Source organism: Natator depressus, chromosome 4, assembly GCF_965152275.1.
Source record: "Natator depressus isolate rNatDep1 chromosome 4, rNatDep2.hap1, whole genome shotgun sequence".
NCBI classification, from domain to species: Eukaryota; Metazoa; Chordata; order Testudines; family Cheloniidae; genus Natator; species Natator depressus.
The window spans coordinates 118,749,519-118,776,033 of record NC_134237.1 but is presented as its reverse complement, the minus strand read 5'-3'; the positions used below and the strand labels follow the sequence as shown (position 1 = coordinate 118,776,033).

The 26,515-nt window shown below is 42.5% G+C and overlaps 1 protein-coding gene across 2 annotated transcripts in view; it reads right to left on the bottom strand.

Moving 5' to 3' along the window:
* Positions 1-6,808: 6,808 nt before the first annotated feature.
* TRMT44 (tRNA methyltransferase 44 homolog) overlaps positions 6,809-26,515 on the bottom strand; it is a 32,333-nt gene continuing 12,626 nt past the window's right edge. Inside the window, exons 4-10 of one of the 2 annotated variants that reach the window (XM_074951766.1) lie at positions 25,199-25,306; positions 23,381-23,452; positions 19,786-19,892; positions 18,950-19,133; positions 18,037-18,442; positions 16,888-17,004; positions 6,809-8,239 (exon numbers count right to left, since the gene is read on the bottom strand). In XM_074951766.1, coding sequence (XP_074807867.1) covers positions 8,007-8,239; positions 16,888-17,004; positions 18,037-18,442; positions 18,950-19,133; positions 19,786-19,892; positions 23,381-23,452; positions 25,199-25,306 — 1,227 coding nt within the window. In that variant the 3' untranslated portion in view covers positions 6,809-8,006. The remainder of the gene's footprint in view (positions 8,240-16,887; positions 17,005-18,036; positions 18,443-18,949; positions 19,134-19,785; positions 19,893-23,380; positions 23,453-25,198; positions 25,307-26,515) is intronic. The other variant, XM_074951764.1, reaches the window with a different exon arrangement.

Sequence of the window (26,515 nt, the reverse complement as noted above, 5' to 3'; positions counted from 1 at the left end):
TTGGGTCACACCTAATCAGGGTGACCGTGGTTGCACAGTAGCCAAACATCTGTGTCCCATCCTTAATGAAATTTGCAGGTCCACTGTCCCTTTTGGTGTTTTTACTGAAAGAGAAGAAGCTGAACATGGGACTGACTAGTGCCATGCTCCTGCGCCATACTTGCTCTCAAATATTCTAGATGAAACTGCAGTCTTATCCAGTCCTCTTCTTCTGGCTGCCTTCAGTGTGGGGGAAAGACGGGGTGGGGCCCATTCCAACTCCCACCTCAATCAGTGGAAAGATTCCCATTGACTCAGTGGGAGCTGGATCAGGCCTAGAGTGCCTTAGAATGGCCTTGGTCAGTTTTTCTTCTCCACTGACAGAAGGCAAAAGAGGAAAGACTAGAGTGTGAAATGATGAGAGTAGAAAGAAAACAAAGGAGAAGACATGGGGAGAGATGTACAGAGGAAGAAGAAGAAGGTGGGAAGAGAGAGTTGGAGATAGAAAAGAGAACAGTTCCCTTCTATAGAAATAGAGAAATTTAACTTTTCATCATTGAACAGTATGCTGTTCAAATGAAGTTGCTCACTGGAATATTGTGTTTTCCACCAGCAGCATCCCTTTCGTTTGTTTTGCAGTTATTGTCTAGTTACCCCTGAGGCCTTGGAGGTTCTCAGCCCTGTAAGTGGTCCCTCCAGGTCAGGGATGCGGCATATTGGCAGGGCAGCATAGGGAAGCTACCTAAACTATTCCTGTTCAGTGGTAAATAAAGGATTTCAGGTGCCAGGGCTTTCAGTTCATCGCTTTCCAAGAACACTAAAATCATACAAAAAAATTAAAAAGAAAAACAATTGTCAAAAATCGCCATTAAAGTTTTGCTGTGGTTTAAGTTGGGTTTTACTTTATCCGAACCAATCTTCCTCAATCCCACCCAAATGACCATTTTACCCTCGGATGTTGCATAGAAGGAAGAAGAGATGGAGTAGTAAGGAGTAGGTGAGGAAGCTTCTGTTATTCCACTAAGCAGTGGCAGATTATCCAATGGCCCCATGGAGCCTGTGCCCAGGGCCCCCCGGAAAAATGGGTCCCGCAGCAGACATCCACTGCAGGGCGGCAGAAGCCCAGAGACCTGACCCGAGTCCCCGACAGAAGTGCAGGGCTGGCGTCATGGGCGAAGCCCCAACGCCCCGGTCCCCCGCAGAAGCGCCGGGAGGGCAGGGGAAGCCCCAGCACCTGGACTCCGGCTGTGGCCCCAAAACTGGAGGAGCTCTCACTCCCCGCTGTGGTCCAGGGATATGGTCCATGATGGCGGGGGTAAGAGCTTCTCCGGTCTCAGGGCTGCCATAAGGAGCGAATGGGGGATGGGGTCGCAGTCGGGGTGTGTGTGTGCAGAATGGGGTGGGACCATGGGAAGAACAGGGGCAGGGCTGTGGGGGAAGGGGCAGAACTGGGTGGGCCTATAGGCAGGGCTGCAGGCAGAAGGGACAGGGCCACAGTTCCAGCACTCCTCCCCACGACTTGCTCAGGCCCCAGGAGACCTTAATCCACCTCTGCCACTGAGACATGCTCTCCGTTTCACATGAAGACACTAGACTCATAGGAGACACTAATCTAAGTCAATGTGATGTTCACCGTGGGCTGTATTGGCCGTTGGAGTGTGTCCCATTAGGAGTCTGCAGAACATTTCAGAGAAAAAAGTGACATCTTGGGGGAAATGGTTTGTGTATCATTTTTTCAGATGTCAAGCTCTACACTGCCAGTTTACATTTCCCCCAGATCTGATCACCAGTGCACAGAAAACACTGAAAGCAGCTAATTACACCAGTTACCAGAAATTCTACTTAGCAGCAACACCTTGAAGATTTGTTTTTTAAAAAGAGGGTGGTTTGGGAAGGGAGGGGTGTGGGTAAGAAAACAAAAAGTGCTATAGCAGATTTTCTAGGTACCTTTGATGCTACAAAAAGAATGAAGAGAGACCACATTGCCTAAAAATGCCACAAACTGTAACATAACAAGAACTATCGTATCTGTTCCTGCCTCCCCAAAATTCCCTGCAACTGCCTGCTCCCTCCCCTGCTCAAATGATATCCACCTACAGCCCAGCTAATGAGGGAGGGGAAGCCCATTACAGCATCTTCTTAGCTTGCACCACCTGCTGGTCATACTGGAGCACAGCACAGCATCAACATGAAAATACCTCTTTGGAGAAAGGGAGGTTTCTTCTCTCACACCACTGTAATTTTATTGATTTTAGTGGAGTTACTCCAGCTTTACACCAGGGTGAATAAGATCAGGATCGGTCCCAAAAGATCTAGACAAAAGGCTGTTGAGAGCAAGGATGCACATATTTGATGCATAAAGTATTTCAGAAATAGAAAAGCAATCTTGCTGAAAATAATCTGTTACTTTTTAAAATGTGAATACAACATGTGGGAAATTTGGGATGGAGAGTGGGAAACTGTCTAATAAAATTATGCTAAAAATTGTATGTTCATTTTAACATTTAGGATGTTCAAAACAAGGTATTTATTTAACCATCTGAGGTCCTGGCAAGAACCAACATGCTAAACTATACTTGAAAATTAAAGCTCAGAACCAAAATGTTCATGCCCAGGGTATTCCATAAGCATTTCAGTTAGAAATTAGGGGATTTTTCAGAATGCTACTGTTGGTGTCAGTCTGTCTCTCCCGGTTTTAGTGAGGGAAAAAAACACTGTGATAGGAAGGGTCACAAATTCAAATGAATAGACAACTTTAAAACCTTGTGAATTGTTGATGTTTGGCCCCTGGAAAAAGAGCAAGCAAATGTCCCCACCCAGATCCGCGTTTGCTCATTGAACAACAAAATTTTGACGCGTACAGTGTGGGTGCAGTCAGGCTGTCACCTCACAGCGGTTCTTGGGGTTAGAATGGTGTCTTTCTGCACATGCTTCAGGAGATACAAGTTCGCAATTAGAAAGATTTCCCATTTAAACAGAAACGCACCCCTCAGAGTCCTCAAAATTCTGGTTATCTGCCTTTTGTTTGTTCAATAGCAAGTATCTAGCTAGTTGTTAGGCAGCGATATTCAACAGGAGCTGGATGAGGGTTTGCTTAAAAAGGGTGCCAGGCTGCAGCCAGATACAGCAGACCACAACTCAGCCCTATAGCACGCATTGAGATGACTGGTGCTTGGAGCCATTGTGCTGTTCTGTCCCAATCCATAGTATGAAACATTAAGTAACGACATTGTAGCTAACCTGGATCCATTAATTCCTGAACAATTGGCACCATGCATCATGTCCATCCATTCAAGAAATTTTTAGAATATTGCTACACACCTTAAAGAACCCTGAAACTGGGTCTCATCTATTTAAAGTTGTTGAAACCAGTTACAATAAAGCTCGGGGGATTGGGGGAGTGGATCTAGGCTGCCATTATCTACCATGTTTCATCCTGTAGCGTATTTATACAAGTCAGTTAGAAATAAGTCAAAGTGATGGTGATGGGAAGATGGTAACTGAACGCTATAGCCATGGTATATTTTGCTCTTAATACAATAAGCATAATATAAAGCAACCACACACGCATAACACTGTTCACTAAAATTGTTCACAGTATACAAGGTCTAGTTACATATGCGCACACTGCTGCTCTGGCTGGTTTCTAAAACACAGACGACAGTGAGCACCACTAGAGGGTTCAGAAATTATTTAAAGAGCACTACCCAGTTTCTGTACACTAGAATAGCATATGTAGATGACCATGAAATGTGCAGCTTTTAATGACCTGACAGAATTGCTTTTGAGGCATTCACAAACAACTGCAATTTTTGTACGAAAGTACCTCTTAAATCACGTGGGCGGTAAATTACTAACAACCACCTATCAGGAACCATTGCCTGCTACAGGAGGCAGACATCCAACTTTGGATAGACCAGGATCATATGTGCTGATAACCTTTTACTTAGCAGTAGGGGTGGGACACAAATACCTGATACATATACACTGCTTTGACATTGATTTCGTCTCATCCTGAATTTCTGTCGATTGTGAAACACTTCCTTTTATAATGTCCTTGTTGAAATTGTTAATCATCCACCATGTTGCATTTTAATGATATTCAGCCCACAAAATCATGGTTCAAAGTTCACTAATGATCAGACTTAAACCGAGTTACGGTTTTTGGCTGGGGGAGAAAGGTGGTGAGATTTGATGCAAAACACAGTCTGATATCACAGTGGCATTTTTTCATTATTCAACCTACCTTGAAGCCAGTCTAGCTGCAATCATTCCTGGAAGCACAGCCTCTAAATCTGGTGTACCTAATAATGTGTCACATCATTCAGTAAATGATTGGCTGATAGTGATACCATAAACATAGATCTTCAAAATGATACAGCTTTCATTGATTTGGAACATGTTTCGTTAAGTAGGCTACTCACAGGATACCCATAAACAGCTGTTTATTGCTCTTCTCTGGTTTATGGGCCTGATCCAAAGCTGGGATCAACCCCAGTGAAGTCAGGATTGAGTCCTAAAAAAGAGAAATCACTGGCACCCATTTTAACACACTATTTGTACCTAGAATACCAACTTTACATGCATATTTGTAAAACTGGTCAAAACGGAAACTATTTAGCAGGCATCTTCAACCCAGAGCATGCCTGGGAATAGGAGCAATCACCTAGCACTTTTCTGTCAAGACATCCATCATCATGCGCTGTCCGGGGGAGGGGTGTGTGCAACTCTATTTTTAAATATTCTTTCATCCTAATGATAAAAGTCAAATAAGGTCATGTTATCAAAGCAAGCGGTGATGCTCAAAAACCAGGAAGTACAATGGAAAAAATACCCCATCAGTTTACGGGGCTCTGTATCGCTTCATTTTTTTCAGTTGCCTTTAATTTTTAGAAGTGGGATTACTTTTCCCTGAGCACCCTCTGCACTTGTTAAAGTTGTGTTGTATAAATGCCATTCTGAGGTAGTAAACCACAGACAAAGTGACAGGGTAGATACAGTAACCCTCCTCCACATCTAACCCCACATCTACATCTAGAAATTATTTATGAGGCTAACATTTTGATGAAAGAGCATGAAAAGGGAGGATATTTCTTCCAATCCTTTTAAAGTCAACAGGGAAGTTTCTTTAATTGGATGCGAGTTGTTGACCGGTTTGTTGCCCGCAGTGATGGCAGGTGGGAAGGAGGGAAACAATCATGCATTCTTGATGACAGGTTGCTGGAATGGTATGTGGGGGAATGCAGAAAATAGAGTTATATAGAGGAAGTCATTCTGTGTGGCACACCAATTATAAGAAAACTGCACAATAGATGGAGAAAAGGCTATGTGTAAAAATAGCTGAGACTGGTCGAGGATATAAATATATACATGACTAGACCAGCTGATGGGGCCTCAGCATGCCCTATCTATTTTGCTAGAGAGGAAATAAAAGAGCGGAAAATTGGCATTCTAACCTTCCCCTCTGACCCTACACAAGCCCTTATGCATGAATACATTTTGGGGCTCTGTGCATGGGGGCTTACGCACATGCTTCAAGTTAAGCACAAAATTAATTCCTTTCCTGAAGTGGTGCCTTTGAGGGGCATGGTTGAATGGGAGGCTACTCTTTGCCCCACCATATCCATGCAAACCCCTGTGGATTTTCTTGCAATGAAAGCATTATTTTAGAGCAGTGGTCAAAGACAGAGAGGGAAGAGCCGAGCTGCCGCAGGCGTGCTGCCAAAGAATCAAAGGTGCAGGAGTGACCCTCCTGCCACTCTGGCGGCACTCCTACTGCTGCGCACCCCCAGGGATGATCTTGCGCACCCCACTTTGGAGACCGCTGTTTTAGAGGATTCCCCTCTCCATCAAACCCTACCCCCACGGTGTGGCAGAAGTGCAGGTTGGGGAGCCCAAGCACAGGACTTTATATTTCCTTTTTGCTCTGCACGTATGTAGCCGAGGCTAAACCTGGTTATAAAAAGGCCAAGGTGCACACTGGAGCGTGTGTGTCAGAGGGGGATGGCCAGTGATACCCATATTCCCTGGAAACAGAAGTTAGTAAGGGAAAAGTGACTTGAGGCCAGCTTGTCTCTGCCATGGAGGCAAAGGAATCAATCCTTGCTGCCTTGCTTCTTTCTTCTGCCTACTATTGAACTATTAAAGCAAAGCTGGGAGTGGTTTCAGAGCCATTTTGCAAAAAATTGTCACCACTTACATTCCTCCTCCATTCTCTCTTCCATCTTCACCATGCTTCATTCCTTCTCAAACTCTCATTTCCTTTGCACTGCTGCCAGCATTCAGTTTTGCTGTACCTTCCACTCCCCTTTCTATCAGCCACACTTGCCCGCTCTCACTCCTGGGTCCTGCCTCCGTTCCTGCAACCAACCTCATTGCTTTCACCCCCTGCTTAGCTCACCTGGCCACACATTTCTTCTCTTCATTCTCCAGCCTTGCTTCATGCTGCTGCTCCAACTAGCAGTGGAGTTACATACAAAATCCTGTCTCAGTGAGTTTCCTCCCACATGGTTTCACAGTGTAAGGGTCTGTGCCTCAACACATCCTGGATGGAACAATGCTGTCAGGCCAGGACTGAAATGACTTGTTGTACTGGAGACTGGATAGTGAACCTTCAACTCTAAGATCACTTAACTGAAGATTACACCAATTATTACAGAGACTTTTGCCCTTTAAAGAAAATGACATGTTCCAGCAGGGAGGAGCTTAACCAACTGGAGGATGACAAGACATGCCATTGTTGTATGACGACCGTAAGTCTTGTCAATCTAAGAAAGGTTATCATTAAACACAGTTTGTGCTGACTCGATCAATTTTAATGAACCTTTAATGAACAGTGAAGGCCGGTCATGACTTAGAAGGTCCCAGAACAAATGCTTTGGAGTCCTCCATATTGGTTCCCCCACAGGGCCCAAGGAGCTCTCCTTTTACACTTTAAAAGCAAAACCCACAATGGTTATCATAGATTGAAATGGGGGAGGTAGACTCTCACTGCATCAGCAAGCAGAGAAGGGGGTGCTCCCCGAATCAAAGAGAGGCAGAGGCAATCTCCCTTAGCTTTTTGCAGAGGAAAAGCTCTTGTTCCTCACTCCCCGATACCCCTTAGAATAATAGAATATTATGGTTGGAAGAGACCTCAGGAGGTCATCTAGTCCAATCCCCTGCGCAAAGCAGGACTAACACCAACTAAATTATCCCAGCCAAGGCTTTGTCAAGCCGGGCCTTAAAAACCTCTAAGGCTGGAGATTCCACCACCTCCCCAGGTAACCCATTCCAGTGCTTCACCACTCTCCTAGTGAAATACTGTTTCTTAATATCCAACCTACACCTCCCCCTCTGCAACTTGAGACCATTGCTTCTTGTTCTGTCATCTGCCACCACTGAGAACAGTCTAGATCCATCCTCTTTGGAACCCCCTTTCAGGTAGTTGAAAGCAGCTATCAAATCCCCCCATTCTTCTCTTCCGCAGACTAAACAATCCCAGTTCCCTCAGCCTCTCCTCATAAGTCATGTGTTCCAGTCCCCTAATCATTTTTGTTGCCCTCCGCGGGACGTTTTCCAATTTTTTCACATCCTTCTTGTAGTGTGGGGCCCAAAACTGGACACAGTACTCCAGATGAGGCCTCCCCAATCAGCCAAAGAGCTTGAAGACTGTGCTGAGATTTTAAAAGCTGGTTTTACTTTTCTGTTTGAACAAAACATAATAAAAAACAGTGAGCAGTCAGACCACAACTGTTTTCAAAATGTAAAACCCTATACTTTAAGGATGTTACCAAAAATAAAATAAAAAAATAAATCATGGACATTTTCATCTGGATTTCAACATTTTCATGTCCATAAAAATCCCTAAAAAAGAAAAAAAATCAGTTAAAATTAGAAAAGGACTTATAAGAAACTGGATAAATACAACAAACACATAAATAAAGAGAGAGACTTAATCTTATACATTCTTCATGCATTCAGAAGTCCATTCAATTAATCAGAAATCCATTTATTTGTGCTGTTTAAGAGTAACCAACAGTACTTCATTACTGTGGGTGCTTTTTCTTTTTCATAATCTGAGACTGCCTCAGCTCTTCAGTCCCATGAGCATATGGACAAGATTCAGAAGTCAGAGAACAGCCATCAGGATGGTGGATGAAAAACCAACAGAGACGTGTTTTAAAAGCTTCAGCAGAAAATCTTCGTTTTACTTCTGACTTGGTTCGCTTTGAGGGTTTCTCTTCTCTCCAGTCACGAATATGAACTCTTCCATTTAGAACTGAGGGTTTAAAAAAAAAAAAAAAAAAAAAGCAAGCACACAAACCATTACTAGAGGTCAGTGGGAATTACACTGATCATCTGCGAATACATATATGGACTATAAATGGGCTATTCATGCCCGGAAAGCAAGCACAGATTGGTGGGACCGCACAGTGTTGCAGGTCTGGGATGATACCCAGTGGCTGCGAAACTTTTGCATGCGTAAGGGCACTTTCATGGAACTTTGACTTGCTTTCCCCTGCCCTGAAGCACATGAATACCAAGATGAGAGCAGCCCTCACAGTTGAGAAGCGAGTGGCAATAGCCCTGTGGAAGCTTGCAACGCCAGACAGCTACCGGTCAGTCGGGAATCAATTTGGAGTGGGCAAATCTACTGTGGGGGCTGCTGTGATGCAAGTAGCCAACACAATCAAAGATCTGCTGATATCAAGGGTAGTGACCCTGTGAAATGTGCAGGTCAGAGTGGATGGCTTTGCTGCAATGGGATTCCCTAACTGTGGTGGGGCCATAGACGGAACCCATATCCCTATCTTGGCACCGGAGCACCAAGCCGGCGAATACATAAACGGCAAGGGGTACTTTTCAATAGTGCTGCAAGCACTGGTGGATCACAAGGGACGTTTCACCAACATCAACGTGGGATGGCCGGGAAAAGTACATGACGCTTGCATCTTAAGGAACTCTGATCTGTTTCAAAAGCTGCAGGAAGGGACTTTATTCCCAGACCAGAAAATAACCGTTGGGGATGTTGAAATGCCTACAGTTATCCTTGGGGACCCAGCCTACCCCTTAATGCCATGGCTCCTGAAGCCGTACACAGGCAGCCTGGACAGTAGTCAGGAGCTGTTCAACTACAGGCTGAGCAAGTGCAGAATGGTGGTAGAACGTGCATTTGGACGTTTAAAGGCGCACTGGCCCAGTTTACTGACTCAGTTAGACCTCAGCAAAACCAATATTCCCATTGTTATTACTGCTTGCTGTGCACTCCACAATATCTGTGAGAGTAAGGGGGAGACATTTATGGCAGGGTGGGAGATTGAGGCAAATCACCTGGCCGCTGGTTACACACAGCCAGACACCAGGGCGGTTAGAAGAGCACAGGAGGCTGCGGTGCGCATCAGAGAAGCTTTGAAAACCAGTTTCGTGACTGGCCAGGCTACAGTGTGAAAGTTCTCTTTGTTTCTCCTTGATGAAATCCCCTGCCCCTTGGTTCACTCTACTTCCCTGTAAGCTAACCACCCTCCCCTCCTCCCTTCGATCACCGCTTGCAGAGGCAATAAAGTCATTGTTGCTTCACATTCATGCATTCTTTATTAATTCATCACACAAATGGGGGATAACAGCCAAGGTAGCCCCGGAGGGGTGGTGGAGGAGAGAAGCACTGGGAGGGGTGGTGGAGGAGGGAAGGACAAGGCCACACAGCACTTTAAAAGTTTAAAAGTTTAAAACTTATTGAATGCCAGCCTTCTGTTGCTTGGGCAAACCTCTGGGGTGGAGTGGTTGGGTGGCCGGAGGCCCCCCCACTGCGTTCTTGGGCATCTGGGTGAGGAGGCGATGGAACTTGGGGAGGAGGGCAGTTGGTTACACAGGGACTGTAGCGGCGGTCTGTGCTCCAGCTGCCTTTCCTGCAGCTCAATCATATGCTGGAGCATATTAGTTTGATCCTCCAGCAGCCTCAGCACTGAATTCTGCCTCCTCTCATCATGCTGCCACCACCTTTCAGCTTCAGATCGCCACTTATTCTCTTCAGCCCGCTACCTCTCCTCCCGGTCATTTTGTGCTTTCCTGCACTCTGACATTGTCTGCCTCCATGCATTCGTCTGTGCTCTGTCAGTGTGGGAGGACAGCATGAGCTCAGAGAACATTTCATTGCGAGTGCGTTTTTTTTCGCCTTCTAATCTTCACTAGCCTCTGGGAAGGAGAAGATCCTGTGATCCTTGAAACACATGCAGCTGGTGGAGGAAAAAAAAGAGATAGTGGTATTTAAAAAAAACACATTTTATAGAACAATGGGTACACTCTTTCACAGTAAATCTTGCTGTTAACATTACATACATAGCACATGTACTTTCGTTACAACGCCACATTTTGCCTCCCCCCACCGCGTGGCTAGCCCCCACCCCTTCCCCCTCCCCGTGGCTAACAGCGGGGAACATTTCTGTTCAGCCACAGGCAAACAGCCCAGCAGGAACGGGTACCTCTGAATGTCCCCTTAAGAAAAGCACCCTATTTCAACCAGGTGACCATGAATGATATCACTCTCCTGAGGATAACACAGAGAGATAAAGAACGGATGTTGTTTGAATGCCAGCAAACATACACTGCAATGCTTTGTTCTACAATGATTCCTGAGTACGTGCTACTGGCCTGGAGTGGTAAAGTATCCTACCATGGTGGACGGAATAAGGCTGCCCTCCCCAGAAACCTTTTGCAAAGGCTTTGGGAGTACATCCAGGAGAGCAGCGAATGCCAGGGCAAATTAATAATTAAATTAATGATTTAATTAATCAGCAAGTTTGCGGATGACACTAAACTGGGAGGAGTGGTAGATACGCTGGAGGGTAGGGATAGGATACAGAGGGACCTAGACAAATTGGAGGATTGGGTCAAAAGAAATCTGATGAGGTTCAACAAGGACAAGTGCAGAGTCCTGCACTTAGGACGGAAGAATCCAATGCACCGCTACAGACTAGGGACCGAATGGCTAGGCAGCAGTTCTGCAGAGAAGGACCTAGGGGTGACAGTGGACGAGAAGCTGGATATGAGTCAACAGTGTGCCCTTGTTGCCAAGAAGGCCAATGGCATTTTGGGGCATATAAGTAGGGGCGTTGCCAGCAGATCGAGGGACGTGATTGTTCCCCTCTATTCGACATTGGTGAGGACTCATCTGGAGTACGGTGTCCAGTTTTGGGACCCACACTACAAGAAGGATGTGGAAAAATTGGAGAGAGTCCAGCGAAGGGCAACAAAAATGATTAGGGGACTGAACACATGACTTATGAGGAGAGGCTGAGGGAACTGGGATTGTTTAGTCTACGGAAGAGAAGAAGAGAAGAATGAGGGGGGATTTGATAGCTGCTTTTAACTACCTGAAAGGTGGATCCCAAGAGGATGGATCTAGACTATTCTCAGTGATAGCAGATGACAGGACAAGGAGTAATGGTCTCAAGTTGCAGTGGGGGAGGTTTAGTTTGGATATTAGGAAAAACTTTTTCACTAGGAGGGTGGTGAAACACTGGAATGTGTTACCTAGGGAGGTGGTGGAATCCCCTTCCTTAGAAGTTTTTAAGGTCAGGCTTGACAAAGCCCTGGCTGGTATGATTTAGTTGAGATTGGGCCTGCTCTGGGCAGGGGGTTGGACTAGATGGCCTCCAGAGGTCCCTTCCAACTCTGTTATTCTATGATAAACATGCTTGCTTTTAAACCATGTATAGTATTTTAAAAGGTACACTCACCAGTGGTTTCTTCTCTGCCTGGCGGGTCCGGGAGGCAGCCTTGGGTGGGTTCGGGGGGTACTGTCTCCAGGTCCAAGGTGAGCAACAGTTCCTGGCTGTCGGAAAAACTGGTTTCTCCGCTTGCTTGCTGTGAGCTATCTACAACCTCATTGTTTGGGGCTTTGACCCAGAGCGGCTGTTTGCCTCTCTGGTTTTCTAGTAGGCTTGCATCAGCTCCTTAAGTTTCATGCGGCACTGCTTCAGGTCCCTGTTCTGGCCTCTGTCCTTCATGCCCTGGGAGATTTTGACAAATGTTTTGTCATTTCAAAAACTGGAACTGAGTTCTGATAGCACGGATTCCTCTCCCCATACAGCGATCAGATCCCGTACCTCCCGTTCGGTCCATGCTGGTCACCTCTGCTGATGAGCTCTGCACTCACTTGCAGCTTGCCACGCTGGCCAAAGAGGAAATTGATATTCAAAAGTTCGCGGGCCTTTTCCTGTCTACCTGGCCAGTGCATCTGAGTTGAGAGTGCTGTCCAGAGCGGTCACAATGGAGCACTCTGGGATAGCTCCCAGAGGCCAATACCGTCTAATTGCGTCCACAGTACCCCAAATTCGATCCGGCAAGGCCGATTTCAGCGCTAATCCCCTTGTCGGGGGTGGAGTAAGGAAATCGATTTTAAGAGCCCTTTAAGTTGAAAAAAAGGGCTTTGTCGTGTGGACGGGTGCAGGGTTAAATCAATTTAACGCTGCTAAATTCGACCTCAACTCCTAGTGTAGACCAGGACTTATAGGGGATGTCATTGTTATATTGGACAGTTTTAGGGCACCTTATGTAGTCTGTGCTGAGCTGACTAATTTGTAGATAGTGGTTAGGATTAGGATCTAAACTATCCTACAGGGGATAGCAAATAAATAACTATATAATAAATAAAACCCTGTGTGTAGAAATAGAGGTACCCCTCGAAGAGATGCAGATACTGGAAAGTAACATCCCTCTCTTTAAATGGCATAAATAATACATAAATTTTGGGAAAGCCCAACCCAAACAAGAGGTGGAGTTAGCCCTGGAATGAAAACTCTTGGCTTCAAACACTGGGCACCTATTTATAAAAGGAAAACAACTTTGTTTATTTGTAGGGAAAGGGAAATTTTCAAACAAATAAGTTAACCTTTCGGAGCCTGATTCAAAGTCCACTATAATCAGTGGAAAGACTCCAATTGACTTCCCTGGGTTTTGGATCAGGGCCGCTATAGAGAAGGAAGTGTCCATCGAATAAAGGAGAAAACTAGAAATGAGGAGTTAATTCTTCTACCACCTTCCCTTAATACCATGTGATTTCAGGGAAGTCATTTAACATCTTTTTAAAATTAATTTTGATTTTTTTGTAAATAAATCATATAAAAGCATATGGAGGTGTGTGTGCGCGCATGTACACACACGGAGTGAGACATTTAAATAAATACAATACTATCAACATCAGAATAAAGGAATGCAAATATACAGAGCCCTGCACAGATACAAAATTTGTATCTGCATCTGATCCGCGATCCACAAACATTGTTTGCAGATATCTGCGGATATCTGCAGATTTGCAGGGCTCTACAAATATACTAATTTATTGTTTTATGGGCTAAGCATCATTTAAATTTCTGTGCCCCAGTTCAACCATCTACCTGCAAAGTATATGTCATGTATCCCTCTCACTCGGGTATCACAAGGTCTAATTAAGGGTTTGTACAGTGTTTTGAGATCCCCAAGTAAAAAGGTGCGATAGTACATATAATGAGTATTAGTAATATAGAGAAACCTGGTATTTGCAAGTAATCCTCTTTACTAATGCTTTACCCTAAACATTTTTCTGCAGGTTAAACCTTCTTTTTGCTAGGAGCTGAACACTATATATTGTAATCCTGCACATGTTCTCTCTTTCTTTTGATACTGCATTACTCCACATTTTAAAAATTAATTGGCAATAAAAAGCAGGGTGTTCTTTCTGAGATCTGTAAATGAGAATCTTCAGCAATGAGAATGGTGCACCAAAGTATGCCACAGAGAAGAGATTTAGAGCCTCCAATTGGATCATGTGAATGTATCTTTGTGCCTGCATGGAGAACCACTGAAATTAAAGGAGTTTTGCATCAGGCACAAAAGGCCTTGGCCATATTCACTAGCACAGGGGTTCTCAAACTTCATTGCACCGCGACCCCCTTCTGACAACAAAAATTAGTGGGGGGAACCAAAGCCTGAGCCCCACTGCCCTTGGGAGGGAGAGGAGGGCAAAGCCAAAGCCCAGGGCTTCAGCCCAACGCAGGGGGCCTGTAACCTGAGCCCCGACACCCACAGCTGAAGCCCTTGGGCATCAGCTTTGGCCCCGGGTGGTGGGACTCGGGCTTCAGCTTCATGACCCACAGTTTGAGAACTGCTGCACTAGCAGGATCAGGGCCAGAAACTGTACATACACATCTGTGACTGTATACCGAATTTTATATGTATAAGAATAAAGAAACCATATAGAAAGCAAGTTAATACACAAGAGAGGAAGAAGAAAAGAGGGTGGAAGGAAGGGGAGATAAACAATTACTGGCAAGCTTCCGGGAGCTATTGTCTTTATGCCATTTAGCCCATGTAATTATGGACTGCTCCTGTATCTTTAAAAATTTATCCACATTATTCTGTATTCTGAAAATCACTTTTAAAAACCTATGGAGTGCAATATAATCTTAATACCACTGATTTTTCAGCTCGCTTGCAATTTAAAAAAAAAAAAATTCATTTTCGGTTTACCCAGAACCAGAATTTTTGGTGAAAAAAGTTGAAAAAAAATTGTTTTGGGTCAAACTAAAGTGCTTTGTTTGATCCAAAATGAAACAATTTCATTTTGACTGAGCTTTTCTTTCCTTTTTTCAATTTAAAAAAAAATTTAAAAGGTAATTTTAAAATGAAAAGTCACTTCAAATAGAAAACTCAAAATGTTTAGAAAATGTGAAAATTAAATGTTTCAGCTTTTCTGGAATTTTTTTAAAAGCTGTTCCCCGCCCCTCCCCTCCCCCCAATCAAAACAATTTGTCACAAATTCACAAAATGCTTTGGTTAACCCAAATCTGCATTTTTTGCCCATCTCTGTATCATTCCTTTAGGCCTGAGAGAAAGTGCTCCTACCAATGATAGAGGATTATTTTGCCTTGTGATAGGCTAATATATATAAATACATTTTATCCCAGTTCTTAAAAGCGAAATCAGTTTAGTGTTACCATCTCTCTCAAAACTCAAAGAGAATCGAACAGAGGGATGCTAGCATGTAAGATCAGGTTCAATCATTCCAGCATATTAGTCCCAAACTGGACACACCAAATATGTGACTATAAAATGCCAGCACAGATTTGTAATTTTAAGCTCCTGGCTAATTATTCTTTTTGCATCCCCGCCTTTTTGGATCTTCTTTGTCAGAAAAAGAAATCGAGCCACCAGATGTCCCAAACTATCACTCAGTCTTGCATCACAAACTCTGTGAATGCTGTTTCAAGCAATGTTGCTAATGGCCTTGATTGTGCACTGGTGTTGGGAGTGGCATGAAGGACACTTCATTCCAGAACACGCTGGTATAAAAGGAGAGAGCACCCACATCCCCTTCCCACAGAAAGGTGCACCATGCTCCCAGTTCTGCTGGCGTGGAGAAGGCAGAGGAGCTATGGCCCCATTTTCTCTTTGCCCTCTTTGGCGTGGCCAGTTTTAAGCTCGCTCCAAGGATGGCTGGTGGTAAGAATCCCCTCTCCCCCTAGCCCTGTCACAATAGCAGAGTGACGTCTCTACTGAAGCCTCACAGGTGGAGTAACTTCTGTGCCACTTATTCAATTAGTCCCATATCCAAATCTCCTCTCCTCAGGTAGCATGCAGACAGCCCCCAAGGAGCTTGGCATAAGGAAAACAGGAGAACTCACCTCCTGCTGGGGGTCCCAAATCCTGCCCACCTTGCTTTGTAGTGGAACTTCACTAGTTCCACCACAAGATGATCATCCATGGAAGGGGCAGCATGAACCCGAAGGACAAGTGTGAACTGACTCTTCTCACTGGGTGTTAACTCTGACCCATATCCGACCTTGTCAAAACCAGCATTTTTCCTAATGATGGTCACACAGTTCCACTGGTGGTAGCAACAGAGGGCACACATGTTTATAACCTCTGTGGTATCTAACACTTCCCAGGGCTAGGACTAATACCATAGAAAGTCCTCGTGTAGACGTAACATTGTCTGGGCTTTTATATTATTCCTCAGGACTACTATAGTCTGGAACTACCACGAAGCTTCTACCTACTTCCTCTCAATAAAACAAGAAGAATATACGTTTTCTGGTAAACTACCAGTTCATCCACTGGTACCTGGTGACACTCTGGACAATTGTCATGGGTCAGTTGCCTCCCATATTTCTGCTAACATGGGACCATTGGATCCAAGAACTGAAAACTCTTTATAAAACACACTCACGTTATACAAACCTATGCACCAACGTTTGAAAGTGCTGGTTTTGAGTATTATTCAGCAGCTAGGCATCAATGCCACAAAAATCCTACAATGACAGCAGCAAAAAAGAAAACCCGAAGAAAATCAACAGAACATTAAAAAAAAAAAATTATTTTGTTGTTAGCTTCCTATTCTGCCAGGCTACTGCAGCCTGTATAAATCTGTCAAGCTTCGCATAATTAGAGGCTCTACTCTAGACCAGTTGTCTTTTGTGTGGGCATTTTTCTCTGGAGTGCTTGTTAAGTCCAGACTAAGTCTTAATGAGAGGCTCCAGAAGACTTTCTTAATCTGCACTTGACTTCCTTCAACACTGTCACCACTGTAGGAGGGGGGAAGTTTTCTCCAATCTAGTCCAAGTGTAGCATCCTGCTGAGAATTCCTGCTACAGTAACAGGTAAATAAGGGGGAAATGGTTTGTATAGGGAAGCATGCCAGATTCACAGCTCATCCCTACCAGCTGACTAATTAGCAAGGCATCAATCTCATTCTGCCCTACCCTTCAAAGGAAAGATCTACAAATGACATTTTAGGAAATACAATAGGAGTAAATATAAGGAAAATTCTGCTCATCAAGGAAGTGTGCTCAGTATTTTGAAGATCTAATCCAGTGATCTTTCAATTATATATAAATCAACTCAGAAAAATATAAATGAGAGATTATCAATGAAAATCTCTCTATTCTTTACCTTCAAACACCTGATGATTGTTCCTGAGCAATGTCTGCAGGCCTCCATATTCATTCTTTAATCTCTTTAAAGTCTTTTTGTCTAAACGTTCTGCTACTTCCCTCAAGGAAAGACTTTCTGCAGACAACAATAATATAGCCATTAAAAAAGGAATGTCAGTTCACCAGACCAGCATAATTACAAGCAAAATCTATACACTGGAGCATGGTATCCCAGCATTGCAGTTAGGAAGCTACAGGATATTTTTGGAGTTATTTTGTATGGTTTCTCTCCAGAGTGGCAGAAATATTTTGCTGGTTGATCCATTATAACCACCAGGGCCTGTTCAGCAGTATACCACCTAGCTAGGCAGTTAGTCCCCATTTTGTAATTGTGCGTTTGATTTTTCCTTCTTAAGGGTAGTACTGTATTGAATTGCAACTTGTTGATTTCAGACCACTTCTCCAATGTGTCAAGGTGGTTTTGAATTCTAATCCTGTCATCCCAAGTGCTAACCCCTTCCACATTGGTTTCATCCACAAATTTTATAAGCATACTCTCCACTCCACTATCCAAGTCCCCCAGTTTGACAGTAAACCATTGATAATTACTTTTTGAGTAGAGTCTTTCAACCAGTTTTGCACCCACTGTATAGTAATTTATTCTCAACCACATTTCCCCAGTTTGTGTATGAGAATGTCATGCAGGACTGTGTCAAAAAAAAACTTACTAAATTAAGAAATAGATATAAGCGTTTGCAGACAGGCTTTCAAAAAGTAGCCTTAAAATTGTCAACAATGAAACGTAAATTGAGTTAATTTTTTAAAAGTAAAAATACAGACTATCACCCAGTATTTAAAAGTGAAAAAAAGAATCTAGCAAATGATAAAAAAATAGAGTGTGAATAGATGATATAAAAATCTAAATGGTATGGCATCTAAGGAGGTTAGCAGAGAAATTTTTGCAAATGACTTTGCAACTAATTAACATTAGTGTACCAATTACAGGGATGACAGCAGTAAACAGACTCCTAAGAATATTCTGTATATTTGCCATAGGAACTAGCATTACAGTACTTTTCATGGTATGTACTGACAGCAGCAAAACTGTAAGTTTTAATAGCAAGCACTGTTGTATGCAATGTACATTGCATGTAAAGAACAATCTTACCTCCTTTATTCCAGGTGTTCAAACGTACGTCAAGTGTATGATCCCATGGTTTCTCTTGGGTTGCATTTAACAGTAAGCTTGCCACGGTCAAAACCACAACATCTACAAAATCCCGAGGGAGAGCAGCACAGTTCCTGACTTGTTCTACTTTTTCTCTGGGTTGAAATCCAGATAACCAGACCCTGCCACCACCTGTCTTTGTCTCATCTGCAGCACGCTCCGACACTGCTGCTTGGTCAATGACACAGTTTACAACATGGTGGTTGTCACACTGATTAGATCCAACTGTTTTGTCTGATGTGACCTCAGTGCAGGACTGACGGTTGTTAATATACTGTGTTCTCTGTTTATTGATTCGATCCTCTTGCATAGGTGGATATGTTCTGGACTTCCCAATGAGGCATACCTATATTAGCAAAAATAAATAAAATTACTATTTATACTGCACCAAAGGTGTTCATGATGCTTTACAGCATCTTTACAATCCCTACCCAAAAGGCAGGATCAGGACCAAAAATGGGTCCCTACTTTAAGGATCTTACAGTGTGAATTTTATAAGATACAGCAAGGTACAAACAACCTAAATGCTATGGGACAAACAAAGGCAGTAGGAGACTATATGGGAAAAGCAGATATACCATAAGATTTTCATTCCACTAATATGCATATGATTATGTAGCACTATAAAATGATAGAGCCCCTTTTGCTTCCTTTAGGCCCCTTTTCGTGACACTAAGTGGGCCGTGACAGACTATGCAGGAGGCAGATGAATGGTTTTAGCCTTTGTATGGAAAATATTGTCTGCAATTATGTACTAATCTGTTGTGGCCTGCTTCTCCAATATAGGCATAATGAACAAACGTATGTGTGTTATAAATAGCTAGTAGCATTTTAAAAGGTCGTCAGAAATTACCCTTTTTGTTGAGGGAATTCTAAGGCAATCTTCTTCCACAGTGAAGCCACATTCCAATCCGACTTGTGTAACAAAATCAAGATATTCTCTGTATTGTGTCTTCTGGCTTTGCCTTCGGTTATATTTTCCATGGAAATCAAAGAAGCAACAAGGCAGTACAAAGTAGCAACAAGAATAGGAAGACCTGCAAGAAGGATTATTGGCTACTGAATAATAGTTATAGAAGGCTAATTTTATTACGTGGCTGTATGAAACAGTCAATACCACTTCAGATACAAGCAACAAACAATCATTTTAATGGCGCGACAGAGCTTCTACGTCAAGCCATATAAATATGTTCCTCCTTTCGTGCTCCTCTGAATGAAATAGTCACTTGTTATTTTGGGGGTTTGCTCTAGAGATTTATCATCCCAGTTTAATTTAATACCAAAGGACCAAGTCCTGCAAACTCTTGCTGCTGGATGTAGTGAGTGGGACAATCTAAGGCAGTAAGCACTAAACCGGATAGTAAGTGCTTGCAGGATTAGGACTTAAATCTAAGAATAAAATCTAGTTCGATTTCTTGTGCCAAAAAAACTGGAGAGCTGCTATGCTACTGCAGCTGTCTGTGATGGAGAAATGCTTCTACACAGGAACGCTATTCTCGTGCTTCCTAATGGGATACCTACAGAGATAAATGTTTTGTGAGTTGCCATCGCTCTGCTAAACACCAACCCCACCAAGTCCTGCAATGAGATCACAGACCACCACATTGTTTCATGAACACGGGAGGCAAAAGTATACAGTTATCCCAGGGCATGCATATAATAGAGCTTAGCAGAAACTTTTTTCCATACCTAGCTGCAATTACAGGTATCCATGGCGTTAGCTCATCTGAATGGTTTCCTATTAGCCAGTCAACATTTGAAAAGAGATAACTGTCGTCTGGTCTGATTGCACATTCCTTAAAAAATAAAATACATTTCATTCCCACATTTTTTAGAATTATTGCATTTGACACAGTGAGGGCAGCAGTATAAACCCTAAAACAGATTTGAGGGGAACAGCAACAGCGAATGTGAACTACCAATATTTTTCTGATCTGAACCAAAAGCAAATCCTTTTGCCATGCAACGATGTCTTATTGGTGCAAAGCATAAATAAGATAATAGTAGAAACACATAAAACAAGACAGATGTAAAGCTAGACAGAGAGACTATAACAACAACAAAAACATGCATAAACATAAATATAAAATTATATAAATTTGATTGTATCCCTCCCCCACTAGTCTTCTTGTGCCACCTGTCCTCTTAGACCACAATCTTGCAATCTGTATCTGCCTGGGCAGACTCCTGTGTCCCCAGAGAGCCCCAGTGACTTCAATTTGCAGGATCCGAGTCTTAGATCATAAAACCCTTTGGGACAGGGACTGTGTCTCCATATGTTTGCACAGCATCTATTGCAGGTGATTCATCAGAATTCAGCTTCTCTGGTCTGCTTCCCATCCCCTGGTCCACCTCAAATTAAATCCCATTTTTTCCCCTCTCCACCCCTTCTGCTCCTCTCTTCCCCCGTGGCCACTCACCCTGATGTCATCTGTGTACACCCTCTCACACCTCGACACAGCCACCATTCTTTGCCCCTTCAACTTATCACGGAGCTGCCGCCTGACACACACCAAGTCAGGGAGTTGCTAGGATGGGCGTGGGAACTGGGGAAAAGGATTTTGATGGGGGGAGCTTTAATTAGAGAGGGTTGGGCTGTCTGGGCACTCAGCATGTCTGCACTGAGGCATCAGCTCCTGACGCCTTCCCTCCACGCTACTGCCATTGAGACTGTGCAATAACTACGGTTGGGGACATTCCATAAGGTATCCTGAACAGCAGGAACTGTTATTGGTTTAATTTAAAAATTCAAGAGTGGCCAACGCCCAAGATGCTGTCAGCACATGCGAGAGAGAGAAAATTGGAGTTTGTGGCTATTTCGCGAGAGGAACCCAAAGAACAGTGAGGAAGAGAGCTAAATTTTAAAAAGGAGGCATTTTAAAATGCTTCCTCATAAAAGTTAGTATATTTTTTCTCAGAATTTCCATGGAAAAATTAACAGTCCCCTGAAGTTACTGGGCCAGAGATGGAAACTGAACACAGAAAGATTTTAATCCTTCTTTAAATGAAAATCCCATACAGCCTTAACTGTGGAGTCACTATCAATGCCTTCATTTTATATACAGTGTGCACGCATGTACGTACACACACGACATAGACACACACATGCTACATACGCACACACACGTTCCTCAAAATGCTCCATGTAAGTTCATCCAAATATACTAAACCAAAATGTTTGGTAAATGCCTTTATGTTCTGATAAACAAATTACCACCGACACTATATTTTAATTTTGATTGTTCATTTTTGAAACCGTATGGATTAGCAATGCCGTATTCTGCATTTAAATAATTATCCATAAGCAGATTTGTATTCATCACGTCTGACAGCAGATTGGTGCTGCAATACTCCACATTTAATGAATAATTTTAGTATTGGCACTGCATGCCACAGATTGCAATACGCATACTACAAGTTGTGCTTTAAAAAAAAAATCAAGCTAAAAAACCTCTGAGGGTAACACAAAGATGCTATGAACAGGTGGTTTCTTCTTTTACAAACCCTGTAATTTAAAATTCCCTTAGCCACAAATGCATGTGATGAAATAAGGTTTCGAAATCTTCTCCTCCACCAAACAGCTTTTATAAGGCATTTATTTCAAACGTTTATGTATAATTCCCATAGCTTATGTTCATATTTGTAACCGTTCTATGTTCATTTAACCAAGACTGTAACCTAATTACTTGCACTTGCAAATTTAAAAAAAAACACACAAGACTAATAAAAATTAAAGGGCAAAAGGAAGATACTTTTCCTTCTTGTCACCTTGCTATACAATTAAGGGTCCAATGGTGCAAAGCACTGTGTTGAGTGCTCTCAGCTCCTAAAAAAGCTCATGAGAGTTGAGGGTGCTCAGCACCTCACCAGATGGTGCATTATGGCCTGATCCTGAGCCCAAAAAAGTGAATGGGAAAAACGTCCAATGACTTTCATGGGGCAGGGCCTAAATGAATTAATATATAACAGGAGAAAATAGAACATGACTGATTAGTTCAGAAGTGACTAGATATATATAGCATATGGGAGTTGAAGTAGTACATTGTCTTGCTACTCTAGACTTTTACTTCCCAAACCGTTGGCTTAAATTCTGGCTCTGGACTGCGTGGGAAAACAACTGTGATAGCCACATTCAGTCTCTATTTGTCCACACTTGAGAGCCACTAAACAGTTTGTTGCAATTGGCGGTCTCTGTACTTGAGGATGGGGACTGGAAAAGCAGGGATGATGCATGCCAGCACTGAAGTGAATTAGCAGAGTTGCATGTAATAAATTAGTACCTTAAACTTCAATGACTTGTACAAACTCTGCTGGCCTGATTGAAGCTAATATCAACCCTTCAACTCCATGACTTTGACATTCCTGTTTTTTTAAGCAGTGTGGGGAAAAGTCATACTGAACTCTGACATATGTTAATCAACAGCCTCAACTAGAACACAACTATATAGGGAGTTTGGTTTTTTTTAAGCAGCTGAATCTGGGGAAACCTTAGAGTACTTTTGAGAGAGTGGAAATAGGAAAAGTCAATTTCAGGAGTTTAGTGAAAAGAAAACGAGGAAACTAAGGAACAAGGCAACTATCAATCAACGTGAGGATTTGATACACAGAAGACTATGCACAGCTGGATTGAAAGTGAATGTTCCTGTGTTCTAGTTGTTTCTGTTCTCATAAAAATGCTAATGTGGAATTTGAAAGATAATCCCTCTTTCAGACCCATTTTCCTGTCCAGTTTGCTGCAGGCTATTATTGTGATGGCTTATTACAAAATAAGCATAGCAGGTGATTGTTCCTTTTAAGACCGAACAATAATGCTGCTCCAAAATGGCATACTGCACTGTAGGAGGATTGTGGCTGGAATCATTTCCAGAGTGATTCTATTATGAACTTCTCAAGAATAAGCCAAACGCTTTTGAACTTCTATTTTCTTAAGGACAGCACTATGTGGTGTTGCTGCACCATCACTATATAAGCTCTGATCTTTCAAGATCAAAGATTGTATTTATTTTGTGTGCGTGGCGGGGAAGGGTGATGGCGGGGAGGTTACCCATGCTGGTTCTTGTAACTGAGAACTGGGGGGAAATTGCGCATATGCATGCATACAATAAGAAACAGACATCCTAACCCCAACCTTCCTTGCCAACAACCTACAAACATGACTATGCTGAACCATCACCCTGCAGCTGACAGAACAGTACTCATATATTCAAGTTAAATTAAATAATTTGAAGCAATGACTGGTGAATAAATAAAAATAAAGATACTGTAGGTCTGTTTTTTACAATACCTCTAAATGTGTTTGTGGTCCATACATGTCCCATATTTTTCTTCTTCTGACATCAATTCCCCTACCTGGGTACTGAAATATTTGGATTAATAATGGTTAAAAAATAAAACATAATATCTTATATTTATAAGCACGTATTTCATCCAAAAACTTCATACACACTTGCCAAATCAAGACACAAACCAAATACAGGGACAACTTGATTCACACTGACATGCAGCCACCTCTGTGAAACACAGCAGCACTGCGCGACAGGTGGAGTTAGATCCGGAATATCATGTCTAATGGAAAGAGCAGGGGAAATGTAGGTCGTCAGAATATAATTACCCAATTTGGACCTGGACCTGGACATGATGGTTGATGCCTGTTTGGGAAATGCCCTGGTTCTCTGTCTGAGCATAAACAAGTCAGAATCTTGGTTAGCTATCTCATCTCTCACTCATCCATTGAATCATTCCCAAACACCACTACCTACAGCACAAATCTGTTCCTTTGCCATCCAAGTATTGACTCTGCCCAAGCTTGTTTATCATGTATCTGACAGGATCTCACCATAAGGTGCTATGCCTGCACACTAAGCTAAGAAAAAAGGAATAAATTACCAACTTGACTTTCAGATTGAGTCTATGTTACACTGGATGGATGAAATAAACATTTCCATTAAATTTAAAAACGTTTTTCATTAAATGCCTAAAGTCCTATAAAATTTTTTTTTATAACTATTAAGTTCCTTATCAAAAAGTTCTTAAAAACGATGAAGAAAATGTTCTGAGATGAAACAGACAGACTCTGAAAGTCATGGGATTTTGTTGTATCACATAGAACTCTTCTTTAACATTTTCGTTTCCATCAAACATTTCTGATAAAAATCAGACTCGAGGACCTACATTTTGTTATGCTCCATGCACACAAGCACCACGTACTGGTAGTCTTTTTCACAATTACATGACCATTTGTCATGGTAAGGAAAAATATCTTGTAGCTTTGCAGAATTGTTGGACTTTGGCTTCAATACAAACTTCCCTTCTTCTGAGATACAAATTACAGTAGCAAAATTAAATCCAGAGCATAGGTTCTCTGGCTCATTTCATCTTCTGACTACCAGTAAATGTCAGCTGTTATGTTACTTCCTGCTGGGTTAAATGGCAGGGTAGCAAGGCCAGCTGCCAAGGAAATCAGCTTAATCACTACTGTTAAGGGATAAATCCTGCAGTGAACCAGAGCTACTTAGTTTTCCTTCCAAGGATCAAGTTGGTGTGGAGTGCTGTCAGTCCAGAAGTGTTCCCCCGGAATCCAAAAAGGCAGTACAGGCAACAACTAAACCCATAGACTGTGCCATAAAGTACAGTCTATGATACATTTAGTACACATTATATTACCTAGTTACCTTTTTTGATGCAGTCAAACAAACTCCATTTTAAAGCCCTGGCCCACTGTGTCTTTGATGATTAGCAGATAACAGATTACAAAAAAGATTTCATTTCAGGACCCTGAAGATTTTGTTGATTTTAAGTTATTTCCCATCTTTCTATACCCATAGCATGATTAGGCTGCATAATTACATTTTGTTTCTTTTCCTCTACATTAGCCTTGAGCAGGAAACAAGTTCATTTCACAGAGAACCACTTATACTAACAAAAAGCTTGTAATCAGTTCTTTTTTTTTTCCTGATAATTGCGGAGATTCAAAACCTTGCTTTAATGATATTAATGAAGCACATTCCAGCTATCAAACATGCCAGATAAAGGAAAGGAGAACCAGAATACTGAACACCTCCACTTTTGTTAAAAAAAAAAAAAAAAAAAAGATTGTTTTTACCCCTTCATTGCTCAGAATATGAACCAGCAGACCATTTCCGCATCCTAGGTCTACAAAAGACTGTTTCTTAGACAACCCTTTTTCTGCTCTCTCTTCTTCCCAAAGGATCTAAGTAAAGACAAAAATTAAAACAAGTTTTAATCTCTCAGAGCATTTTCTCAATGACTAAAATATTTGTGGCCCATTCCTGCAACTCTTATTCACATGAGTAGAGATATGGACTTCAGTGGATCTTCTCCTGTAAGGACTACTCAACATGAATAAGGGTTTGCAAGTGGAAGCACATAATACATTTTCAAGCAAAAAGTTTAAATGAGAGGTTGCATAAGCTAACAATAAAAGTTCATGCCCAAGTGCACTGATGGAGAGGAAGAATAGTTTTAAGTGATTAAGCTGCTAGCCTGGGACTCAGGAGATCTAGGTTTAATGCCCTGCTCTTCCATTGAATTCCTGTGTACCACTGGACAAGTCACTTAGTGCCTCAGTTTCCCATCTCTAAAATGGGGATCACAGCACTTGCCTACCTCACAGGGCTGTTGCAAGCATAAATACATTAAAGAGCATGAGGGGCTGAGATACTATGGCAAGGGGGCCCATGTAAATATGTGAGACAGAAATAACACAATTGTGGGAACACACGACAGGTGATCAAAAATCTTGGTTTGTGCCACATAAATCAACAAAAATGGCGGTCTTCCAACCCCTCAGCTAGTGCATATACCATTTTGCCTCCCTTTTCCACAGGGGTATTTTGTTTGTGTCTTTCCTTTAAGGCACACAATGGGAAGTAGTGAAAGTAGATCATTTGTGATTCAGAAGCAATCTGCCCTACTGATCCATTTTCCCCATAGGTGGTGGGCAGAAAAGTCTGAATGATAGTATTACTACTTAGACCTTACTTTATTGCTTTTACCCATAGATTTCTAAGATGCTACCTTTCATGAGTGTGGAGACTGGGGTACAATCAGGCAAAATAACCTGGTCACAGTCACATATCAGTCCAGTGGCAGTGCTGGGGGTAGAATCCAGTGATACCCAAATGGTGCCTTATCCACTGGGCCATGCTGCCTTCAATGGAGCACTGTCTTGACAGGGGAATTCTGTGCATCTTGGAAGTTGTATAGTTGAGGAGAGTGGCTACCATGAGGCACTCACAAGCCCTACGCAAATGGAGTAAAACTCCCGCACAACTTAGGAGAGAGAATGGGAAACCTCTACCTACTTCCCTTAACACAAACCACACTTTGACTTCTTCTGTCCCTCATGCAACCGCACACCTCTGCCAACCATGCACTCTGCTGGGCAGCTCCTAAGCCT